The following is a 12,000-nucleotide window of genomic DNA, read 5'->3' as shown; positions in this document are numbered from 1 at the left end:
TTTTTCTGATTCTAGAATTGCACACCATTCCTTGTGCTATACTGGCTATTTATCATCCTCTTATGTCTACATTTTAATTGGGTTGTCTATTAATGAGCTCTGAGAATTCTTTACATATTCTGCTCATAGGTTATATGCATTGTAAATATGGTCTGTTTAAGGACTACTTTTCATTTTAATGATGTCATTTAAAGTTCTAAATTTTGGTGGAATCTCATTTATCTTTTTTTTTTCTTTTATACATCATGATCCTAGGTAGTTCTTGCCTACCCTGAATTCATAAATATTTTCCCTTATAATTTCTTCTTAAAGTTTTTTACTTTTAGACTTTCTTATTTAGGTTCATAGATCCCTTCAAGTTATTTTCCATGTATGGGAAAAAAAGGGTTGAGGTTAACTTTTTATATATGGATACCAGGTGTTCTAGTGCCATTTGCTGAAGACACTATCTCTTCCTGGGCTCTTGAATCGAGTTTATATTCTATAAAATGCTAATGTTAAATAATCTTTCAAAACTCAGTGGACCATATATGTGTGGTTCTATTTCTAGATTCTCTGTTTTATTCCAGTGATCTGTATGTCTTTCCTTACACCAACACTGCCTTGATTACTGTAGCTTTAGAAGAAGTCTTAAAATTGGGTGCTAAATGCCTTCCAACACTGTTTTTTGTTTTTGTTTTTAACTTTTCTAGGTCCTTTGTACTCCTACATAACTTTAAAATTTCAATATCCAGTTCTTCATTTATAGCAAGTATACACAGACCTGAATTTTTATATATACCTTGTGTTTTCTAATCCTGCTAAATTCAAGTACAAGTCCTAGGGGCTCCTAGAGATTTCTTAGTATTTTCTCTGTAGATGATCATGTCATCTACATATAAAGATTTTGCTTCTGCCGTGCCAATCCTATCCTAGTTGTGTCATTTTATTGCCAGACTATTTTGGTTTAGACCTATGTTTCAAAGTCTAATGGACAGATGAAGAGTAGGCATATATGCCCTTGTTCCCCACTTGAGGGAGAAAGCATTGTATCGTCTCCATTCATAGAAGGAGTTTTTGTTGGAAGTATGGAGTACATGTCTTTGATCTGTTGAGAAGGTTCTGTTCTACTCCTAGTCTCCTGATAGCTTTTACCATGACCAGCTGTAGAATTTAGTCCAATACTCTTTCTCCAACTAGTGACAGGATCATATGGCTTTCTCCTTTCCTCTGTTAAAACGATGACTTTTGGGGTGGATTTTCCAATGCTGAACCAACACTGCCATCCCTATAATAAAACCACTTTCTACATACTGCCAGATCTGACTTCTAAGAGTTTGTTTTGTTAAACAAATTTCTATCTGTGTTCATACTTTTTTCTTCTATTATCTTTATCCAGTTTTAGGATTAGCACAATGTTGAGTTCCTAAAATGAGGGGAGAAGTGTTCCTTCTTTTTCCTGCTTTAAATGTTTGATATAATTTATCAGTTAAAATGTTTATGAGCCTGCTGTTGTCATATAGGTAGGTTTTCAAGCTAGGAATATACTTTCTTTAATAGGTGCTATTCAAATTTTATATTTCCTCCTGAGTTAGTTTCATTAATTTGTCTTCTAAGTTACTTCTTAGACGTTGTCAAATTTATTTCCAAAACGATTTTTGTAATATGCTTTCTATATCCTTTCAAATTCTGTAAAATCTGTGGTAATGTCTCCTACATGTTAATATTGTAATTTTAAAAATGTATAACTGATATTGTGTAACAGGAAGAAAAGGTCTAAAAGAGCAGGGTAATTGGGAGGGGTAGGGGAAGGGAAAAAAGGGAAAGGAAAAAATATGAGAAGAGGAAAAAAATGGAAACAAGGTCTTTGCAAATAGGGAAGGGTGGAGGGGTTGAAGGGAGGGCAAGGGAAGGGGAAAAAAAATGAGAACCAAGAGACTTATGTAATGGTACAATATCCCAGTGATGACTGTAACTGTATTTTATACCTAAAATGTACCAATAAAGTTAATGGGGGGGGGAAGAACAGAAAAACATAACAAATCACTATTTAAACTTAAAAACATTGGAGGGGAAAAAAAAAGGTATATTTTCATGCCTCCTGCTGGTTTTAACTGTTGATTTTTTGAGTAATTCAAGAGAATATTTCCTTTTTATTTTTTATTTTTTTTGGTACTGGGGATCAAACTCGGGAGCTTGCGCTTGCGAGGCAGGCAGTGGAACCCCTGAGCTAAATCCCTGGCCTCAAGGGAATATTTTCTAAGAATATAGTACAGATTATGTTTTGTGAAAAGTGAATTTATGTCAGTTTCTTTTCTTTTTTTTCTCCAGTACCGGGGATGAAACTCAAGACCTTGTGCTTGCAAGGCAGGCGGGGTGCCAGTGAGCTATTTCCCCGGCCCTCTGTCAGAAATTTTGATTCTATTTCCAGCTTACTTCCTTCATTACCAATCCGTGTTCTTTTATTCATGCAGGTTGATGATCTTGCAGCAAAACTGGAAACTGCATCATCCAGATGTCTACATCTGGATAGAAATAGTGACTTTCTCCAGCACGAGTTATTATCTATGAAAAATATACAAAAGAAGTGTGAGACACTAGAGAAGAATGAAAAGAAGCTGGAAGAAGAAGTAGTTAACCTGAGACGTCACATAGAGAAGAATGTGCTAGAACATGGCCAACTAGAACAGTATAAGCAGGAGATTGAAGAAAGAGCCAGGCGGGAATTAGTCGAAAAATTATCACAAGTCAATCTGTTTTTACAGGTTAATTTATTTATCTTTAATGTGCTGAAATAATTTCATGAAAATTATATTTTGAATGTTTACATTGTATGTATTTCTTCCCCTTCCCTTATAACTTTTGTCTTGTGAATTTTTTAGAAGGAAGATGACATCTTGTGTCTTCCATTAAATATTTCCATTTCATTATAACTAACTTGATCTCTCAGAATAATGGTATTTATTAAAGAATCATTTGATTTTTGAAGACTAATGGACATAAAACTGTTAAAAGCAGAGAAAAACGTGGTTTGACAGTTATACAGTACTCTTAAATTGTCACCTTGTTCAGTTTTTAAGTTTTTGAATTGTTTCTATTCTTTGATCAGATTACATGAATATTAAAAATGATTCTAGGCTAAGGAAGGAGCTCAGCGGTAGAGTGCTTTCCTTGCACTGGGTTGGATCCCTTGCACCACGAAAAAAAAAAGATTCACAATTTTTATAATTCAGATTTAATGCAGTTAATAGTGATGGTAAATCCAGCATCTTTTTCACATATATCAAATTTCTTTCTGAATCATTGCCTCAAAACTAAAGGAAATAAATACAAAATAACTGAGTTATGATCAAAACATACAGTGAATGTTTTAAATATTTTTAAAAATTTGGGGCTGGGGATTTAGCTCAGTGGTTCTGCTGTGTGCTTCGAAAGCAGAAGGTCTGGAGTTTGATCCCCGGTGGCAAAAAAAAAAAAACAACCCCAAAATTTTATCACAATAAAAAAGACACATTGCCATGAGTCCCCCTCAGAATACTCTCCCTGATTTTGGGCATACTTGTGTCATCATTCTTGCCACTTTCTGAAGCACTTCTGGAGTCTTCTATCATGACCACCCTTAGTTGTGCTGTCATGGCTGTCTTGATGTCCTGAACAGATTCAAAATGTTTACTTTTCATGGTCATTTTGACTTTGGGAAAGAGCCTGAAGTCACATGGTGCCAGATCTGGTGGCTAAGGTAGATGAGGACACATCATAATGTTGTTGCAAGCCTGCCATTTCATTGGACAGCACTCAGCAGCAGTATTTACTGGGTTTTTAATCGCACCTTATAAAGACACTCATGAAAGAGGACTTCCAGAACTGCTTCAGAAAGGGGCAAGGATGATGGATTTAAGTGTGTCAAAAGAGAGGGGAAGGATTTTGAAGGGGATTAATAGCACTGTTTTATACTGTAATAAAATTTTTGAATTGAAACATTCACTGCATAGTTTGATCACCTTTTGTAATTGGGGTATAATTACTTTTAAAATATATCCTTTAATTTGCTTTAGAGACAAGCAGCATGTCAAGAATATGTACAGCAATTAACAGAGACTAGTAATGGTTCATTGAGAAGTCAGATGGAACTCAGAATTGCAGACCTGGAATCAGTGCTCTTTCAAATGAAGACTCAAGAAGAGTCCAATAAAATACTATTGGAAAAGTATAGGCAAAAATATCTAAAAGAATTGGCTAGAAGAAAGTCATTGTCCAGTGAACTAAACAAGTAAGTCAAAACAGAATCACAGAAAGTTTAAGCTCGTTAATTTGTCCCTTAAAGCATAATGTTTAGAGACAGGTCCATGACATTAGGATATGACAAAGGGGTGGGGGTGGTGGGAGGGGAAGGGGAAAGGGAAGAAGGGAAAGGAAAAATTATGAGAAAGAAAAAAATGGAAACAAAGTATGTAAATAAGGAAGGGTGGAGGGGGTGAAGGATGCACAGGTACTGGGGGAAAAAATAAGAACTAAGATACATCATGTACAGGTACAAGCACCCAATGATAAATGTAAATGTATTGTATACCTAAAATGTACCAATAAAAGAATTTTTTAAAAAAGAAATTGGGCCGGGGATTTAGCTCAATGGTTCCGGTGCCTGCCGTGCAAGTGCAATGTCCTGAGTTCAATCCCCGGTACCAAAAATAAACAAACAAAAACAAATTTTTAAAAAGAAATTAGGATACGAATGCCAAGTGGACAATATAACTTTGGAAAATAAAGTTAGTAAATGAACTTATCTTCAAAATGTTAGACAAAGGAAGTTTGTATTTCTTCCACCTTTTACTGGTTTTGGGGTTTTTGAGACAAGGTTTCATTTTGTAGTCCAGGCTGACCTTGAACTCATTATGTAGCCCAACTTGGCCTCCAACCCATGGCGATCCTCCTGCCTCAGCCTTTAGAGTGCTGGGATTACAAGTGTGTACCATCACGTTTGGTTACAGCATTCTTCTGTAGGTAATCTGACCTAGTCATTCAGCTATTTTTGAAGCTTTATGCTTAAGAGAGTTATGTTGTTATGACATTACATCCTGGCATTCATTTAAGTAGAATTATTACTAACTTTGGTTTTGGAAGATTACAACCTAAACCGAGAAGGTCAAGTACTACTAATACTGCTCGTCTGGGTGCATTCTGCCACTTGATAAAATAACTTCCCTTGACTTTGGTCTTTGGTGCTATCACTAGAGGCGGCCTGGAGACAAACTATGCTGCATATTTCTTCTACTCTACATAAAGTCATATTTGTGATATAGGGAAAGATTCACACAGGGACGAGCAGAAGTATAGCTCATTGGTGTGAATTAGTGTGAGAGGCGGGCGGAAGACAGAAGAGGCGGGCTCACCTGCCATGCCTCCATAGGAGTGCCCTGGTTCTTTGTGATCACTGAGCCCACGGTCTCCTCCCCTGGAGGCGGTTGCGCTGAAGTAGTTTCTCATTGCCAGGTAATGGGGCAAATATGCAGGTGGGAAAGCCACCACTTGAAAATATCTTTAAGAAATGGTTTTTAAAACCCCTAAACTGGTTAACTAAATATAAACACTTCTTTTTTTTTTAGTTTTATTTTTTCATTGTATATGTAAGAAGTACAACATAATGTTTTCCTATGTCTGTTTGTTGTAGACACACACATACATACACACACATATGTACCTTTTTTTTCTATTTTTTAATTTTGAGACAGGATCTCAGTCTCAGTCACTAAGTTAGCTGCCCAGGCTTGCCTCCAACTTGTTATCCTCCTGCCTCAGCTTCCCAGAGTGCTGGGATTATAGAGATATATATACAAAGAGAAATGGCTACTGCAGTCAAGCTAATTAACCTATCCATTATCTCTCATAGTGATCCTTTAAATACAAGTGTTTCTAGTGGCTTCCTCAGGAATCTCATAAGAAGAGCTCTTATAGGAAGTAGCAGTGTTTCCTGTGAAGCCAGCCACCACTGACAGCCATTTCTTTCTCACTTTGTTAGAATGGCTTGTTAGTTAGGAATCCCACTACAAATATATGTACTTCTTTAGAACACTTTTAATTGTCCTGTGATAGGTGCGCTATGATACATTTTCACTGTTAAGGTGGTAAAGAAGTAAGGCACAACAGGGCAGGGCTTTGTCTGTTGCCAAGCCCCTGCCCCCCGACCCCATGTTTTTGCCACAGGATGTTCTGTTCAAGCAATGTAAATGTTTGTACTGCACTATGTTCCTGCCCAATATATCAAAACTTCTGTTCAAGCAATGTAGCTTTTTGTGCTGCAAAGCATGTAACTGTTGGTACCTAAGGTTTCAAGAATGTTCTGTACGCTCACCCATCTGTCTCAATGAGCACACTTGCTTGATATTCAGTATTTGTCTTTTGCAGTCTTCACAGGGCTAATGAGCAGCTAGAAGAGGCCAATATCAGACTTCTGGTGGAGCAACAACAAAATAGATCATTACTGAGCACTGTTAGTACAAGACCTGTCCTAGAATCTCCTTGTGTTAGAAATCTTCATCATAGTTTAGTGGTCCAGAGAAGTTTTCTTCCCAGGGAAGAAACTTCCTGGTTCCTCCATTAAACCCACAGCCTTCAAACAACAGCATGGAGAGCTACTGACCAAGGTTAGTGATAGTATCATCTTTCCTTCGTATCTCAGATTTCTGTCTTAATTCTTGTTGATAATTTGGTGAAATACTGGGCAGGGGAAGTAGCTCAGTGGTAGAGCACTGGGCTAGCATGCATGAGGCCCTGGGTTTGATGCCAGGGGGAGAGGTTAATCTGATGAAATACTGTGTTTAGTTAGTTGACTTACACATGTTAAGTAAAGATCACACTAATATGAGTTACTATAAAGAAAGGAAACAAATTTACAATTTTTTAAAAAAGTCCCTGTAGCTCTCATTTTTCAAGAGATACTCGTTAACCTTATTCAAAAAATGTAACTGACCTAGATGTGGTACTTAAATATTTCAGCATAGAAATAATTGGTCTGATGGATGAGCATTGAAAGGAGAGTCAGAAGACCTGGGGAATTCCTGTGACTTCCTTATACGTATTTTTAACTTCTCCTGTTCAGAATTGTGCCAACTGCATGAATTTGTTGATGTATGTAGACGTATGTAGTACAGTGCCTAGATTCAGCATATTTCAAGTCAAGGAGGAAGAAAACATGTATATAAGGGTTATATCATCATCTTTCTTGTTGTGACTGCAGTGAGGTAGCAGAAAATGACCTCCCTCCATCTGTACTCAGAACATAGGTCAGATAGATCCAGATCCATCATAAGCTTTGTTGCTAGCACATAGCTCACGGGCAGATGTGGGCATGTGAGTGCCTCACTGAGGATCACACACTTCAGCACACACTTGTCAGTGGATGAAACAAGCACCTGGCATCTGTCCCAGCAGCAGCTGCTCACCGCAGAGACAGCAGACCTGATTTCATGCAGCCAGGACGTCCCTGCAGGAGGGAGGCAGAGAGAGTCTAAGTCCATATGGTGCTTCTCCTGTTGCTTCTGCCGGGACTAAGATTGAAATTAAACCATGTCTTTGTATATCTCAAGTCATGGTGAGAGGTGGCTAGATGATGCTAGATGGTAAAGAGAAATCTGTTTTGTTTTTTGAATTTTGCTATAAATAATCCAAAACATGGATTATTCACTTGTTGAATGATTTGAGTAAACCACGTCTTATGATTTTCTCCTTCAAGTTCCCTGTTCTGTGATTTAGTGGCTACTAACAATTCATATTAATTTGCATGCTTTATCTATATTCATAACTTTAGAACTCAAGTTTGTTAGAGAGCTACTCTTAACGTCTCATGTTGAACATCATTGAGCTCCATGACAGTTTTACATATTTTCTCTAAGGTGATTTAAAAATGTATAATCTTTCCTGAATATGAGAGAAGCAACTATTCAAAACTCAGGCCCCGCGAGATGACTGCAAGCCCATTCCTGCCTGACCCGCTGGCCCTGTGACTACAGCCAAGTTATGACCTCTCTGATCCTGTGATGGCTCATGTGTCAGATTAGGGACTTTGACTTTCACTACTTTCTAAAAAAATATTTTCAAATAGAACTTTTTTAAAGAAAAAAATGTTTGCATGAAACTGTTGTACGAAGCAGAAGTAGAACTGTCTGGCTGAAGAAGGAGTGCAGGCTCTAAAGGGGGACTTGTTCTCCATTCAGCCTGCAGTGTCCTCAGGGGAACCTTAGATTCTGCCGACATAGTTTGAAAACCAGCAGCTGTGAGAGAATTCTAATAAGCTGAACGCCACGGTGCACTGTTCTGCTGTGCACAATTTTGTCACCTTATGTTTTTGGAAATGGCAAGTATAAAAGACGCTGCAGACTTGCTTCCCTCATGAAGGCTGGACTCGCTTTCTCCAGCCCTAGAAGCGCAATCCCCATCAAGAAACAAACATCACACTACAGAGAAAGGAGCATGTTTCCTTAAATATATATATTCACAAGGAGTGAATATACCTTTTGATTTAATAGTAAACATAAACATTAGCAATTTTTCAGGCTTTTTTATTTCTCCTGGCAACATTCAGTTTCCACTAACCTGTTCCTTGACACAGGTCAGAAGTCTTTGGTGACACCCCATCTAGCGGAATATGATAGTGATTAGTGAAAAAAAAAAAAAAGATGGTGATTAGTGTCACCAAGACAGTTTTCATAATATGTGCTGGGCACTGTAGTAAGCCATTCTACTGGGAACAACAATTCTGAATTTATAGTAAGGGAAATGTAAGGAAACTGTAATTTAATGGGAAAGTGAGAATTAAAAGGACTTTTCTAAATTCAGCAAATTGTCAGTTTTCACTTGTGAGCCAAACCACTCCAACCTCCCACCAACAAGGACAGAGCTGGAGCCTTCTGTTCTCAAGACCTTGAGTGCGCTTTGGGGGGGGGGTCACTTTCCAGAGCAGCCCTCCCTCAGGATGTCCTGAGTCTGTCCTTTTTCCCTCTAAGCTTTCTTCTCTCTTCCTGAAAATCAGTTGCCCTCAGCTATCATTTATGTTATAAAGTACTCAAGGGTCAGTGAAATGTGGCAGACAGTTAATGGAGGTGGAGGCCACTCATGGCTGGAACAGAGACAGTTTCTGCCAGATAGTCTTTAAGAGGAGAAAAAACAATGATTGTGGTTTAAATTTGCTATACCACAAGTATTTCCTATCTAGAGAGTTAAAATGTCTTCATTACAGGGCTGGGGATGTTGTCCAATGGTAGAGTCCATGTTCAGCATGTGTGAGGTCCTGCATTCAAACTCCAACACTCACACACACAGAGAAGTGTTATGACTTATGTCTTGATGTTCCCCCAAAGCCTTATGTGCTCATAGGTGGAGCTTTTCAGAGTTAGCTGTATCTGGGGTGTGTGAATATGGATTAAGAGTAGGTGATAACTGAATTAGTCCACTGATTAGTTTAGCATTTTTCTGGATGTGTATAATGGAAAGACCCACTCTGGGCCTGGGTGACACCATCCAAATGGGTTTGTAGCCTGGATGGGATATAAAGGGAAAGATGAAGGCAGGCTCACAGCCTTCTGCCTACCATGCCATGAACTGTTTCTCCTCTGTGATGCCACTGTGCGTTGGACCCAGCTGACTCTGGGTTGAAACCTCTACAAAATGAGCTACAAACTGTTCCTCCTTTAACTTTTGGGGTCAGGTATTTTGTCTCAGCAATGCAGAAAGTAAGATAAAGAAGTAAGGAAAAAGGCCAAAACGTTCTTCACAAAATTGAACAATCTTTTCAGGAAAAGATTTCATTTTTATCAAAGCCAAATTCATGTATTATGAGTTCTTGTGGATGGGATATAAAGACATAAAATCTATTATCTATAGAAAGTAAGTAAGTAGGAAAATATAATTACATGGTTAGTTTTTCAAGTCTTGTAAAAGTATGATCGACATTTTACATAGTTTAAATTAGTGGTGGTAGAGGATTCTTTTAATAAATGCTTCCACTTTCTTCTGGTATTCATTTGGTACTTTTGTAACACTTGTCTGTAATGCTGTTGCTGCAGAAATGTGACAGAAGAGAGTCTTTTGAAATATTGGGAAACCTGTCAAAGAAACTTGTCTTCACACCTAAAATTCATAAAGGCATTGGATATCACATTATCATTGCCACTACAAAGCGTTATGATGCTGTGTGTGCTAGGTTCCACCCTCCTTGGAGCATTAGTAAGAAAAAAGCTTTTATACAAAAGTTTTCAGTAAGAACATGTTAGCTGGGGAAAGTGTAAAATAGATGGGCACATTCCCCACATTTCATAAATGGAAAAGATTAATGAGTCACATGTTTCTGAAGAATTGACTTCTAACTTCTGAAAAGATAGCAAAGTTATAGTAAGAGCTGCATATTGTTTTCCCTGTTTCCATTTCTAGAAAGTGATGAAGCAAAGAGAGTTTGCAAACTGGCTCTAACCAATGTTTATCCTTTTTAAGCAGATTTCTCTGAAATATTTGTATGTATTTTATTTTTTTAAATGCCAGCTTTATTCTTTATTCTTTTATATTTTATTTAATTAAAAAAAAATTTTTTTTGGTACCGGGGATCGAACACAGGTCCTTGTGCTTGCAAGGCAGGCGGCAGGGCCACTGAGCTGAATCTCTGGCCCCTTTGTATTTTAAATCTTCTGCGAATAGATTTTTTGCATGCCATTATAACAATACCACTTTCTCCATTTCTATACTTCAGATTCTGTGCTAGAAATTAATAACAGAATGTATGTTTAATTTTTAATTATTTTAAAAGTAGGGGAAAGTAGAGTTAACTTTCAGTAAAAATCTATTAATGTGGAAAAAAGGATTAAAGTTTTATAATGGGCAGAGTTTTGCTAAGAACTATAAAATAGAGTGGTGATGTAGCTCAGTGTCGCCATGCCTGCCTGGCCATCCCAAGGTTCTAAGTTCAATCCCCGGTACTATAGGGGAAAATAAAGAAATATAAAGCAATGCATTCAGCATAAAATAAGAGCTTTATATTTTGTTTTAATAAAACATCATCTCTATATTTAACAGACTGATTTTTTCTTTTTTGACATTTATTAGCATATTTTTTGCCATACATAATGATTACATTAATTGTAGGCAATCAGTACATGTACATAACACATTTCAATTCTTTTTTTCCCCTTTCCCCCACCCTCTTTTATTTTTGCCAGCATCAGATTCATTTATTGATAATTTAGAAAGTTAATTACCAGACATACAGAGTAAAAAACCGACTAACCTAGGCCGAAGAAATATGTAAAACACATAAGTCAATTGTAGTAAGATACACTTTTAGATACACTGTCCTCACTGGATTACAATAACTTTTTCTCTCTCACTTTTTTCCTTTAATAGACCAAATGGCATTAGGTTTTACCCTAACGGCACTGCGTATATGTATTGTCTATTATCTAAACTTAAAACTAAGAATTTTACTTATGCAACTTTCAAGCATTCTTCAGGTTAGATCTTGTCTCTGTAAGTCTTAAAGGCCACATTTTCGAAGTGACACTATTCCCATAAAATGTCTCTTCTATACCTTAAACATTACGATAGCTTAAACATTTGATTTATGTCAGATGCGGCAAGAGTTGGACAAAAGTATAACTAGAGCAGTAAGAGCAGGTGTGTTCACAAAATTTATGAATTACATTTATATTAATTGACTTTTGAAATAAATCATAAAAAGCAAATGGCATCTCTTTCCTTTCATTGTGTAATAGAACCTCCATTCAGTGTTTTATAACACCAAATGAAAGGCGTGAAAATATAAACGTTTCCAATAAAGGATATACGTAGTCCTCATTTTGTCATGCTTCATAACTTTAAAAAGTCTCAGAAAGCCTGTGTGTCTCTTTGCCCTGGCTCAGCACCCTCCCTCCTGGGTCTCCCCAGAGACTCAGCTGCAGGATGAAACTGTGCTTGAAAAACAGAGGCCTCCTCACTTCCCTGTTTCATGGCTACAGTTTGAACTCGTCTAGGAGGAGGAGT

The 12,000-nt window shown here is 37.3% G+C and overlaps 1 protein-coding gene across 14 annotated transcripts in view; it reads left to right on the top strand.

The window, feature by feature from the left end:
• LOC147821220 (ankyrin repeat domain-containing protein 26-like) overlaps positions 1–9,401 on the top strand; it is a 122,032-nt gene extending 112,631 nt beyond the window's left edge. For 10 of the 14 annotated variants that reach the window (XM_087201226.1, XM_087201221.1, XM_087201223.1 and 7 more), the window contains 4 exons: positions 2,454–2,744; positions 4,035–4,249; positions 6,382–6,620; positions 7,869–9,401. In XM_087201226.1, coding sequence (XP_087057352.1) covers positions 2,454–2,744; positions 4,035–4,249; positions 6,382–6,577 — 702 coding nt within the window. In that variant the 3' untranslated portion in view covers positions 6,578–6,620; positions 7,869–9,401. Of the gene's footprint in view, positions 1–2,453; positions 2,745–4,034; positions 6,621–7,868 lie in introns of those variants that run through there. The other 4 variants (XM_087201230.1, XM_087201232.1, XM_087201234.1 and 1 more) reach the window with 3 other exon arrangements.
• The last annotated feature ends 2,599 nt before the right edge of the window (positions 9,402–12,000 follow it).

This window comes from Heterocephalus glaber, unplaced genomic scaffold, assembly GCF_053883595.1.
Source record: "Heterocephalus glaber isolate CG9 unplaced genomic scaffold, H.glaber_assembly_v1.0 deba00001758, whole genome shotgun sequence".
Taxonomy (NCBI): Eukaryota; Metazoa; Chordata; class Mammalia; order Rodentia; family Bathyergidae; genus Heterocephalus; species Heterocephalus glaber.
Note: the sequence above shows the minus strand (reverse complement) of the source record. Positions and strands in the feature narration are given on the sequence as shown.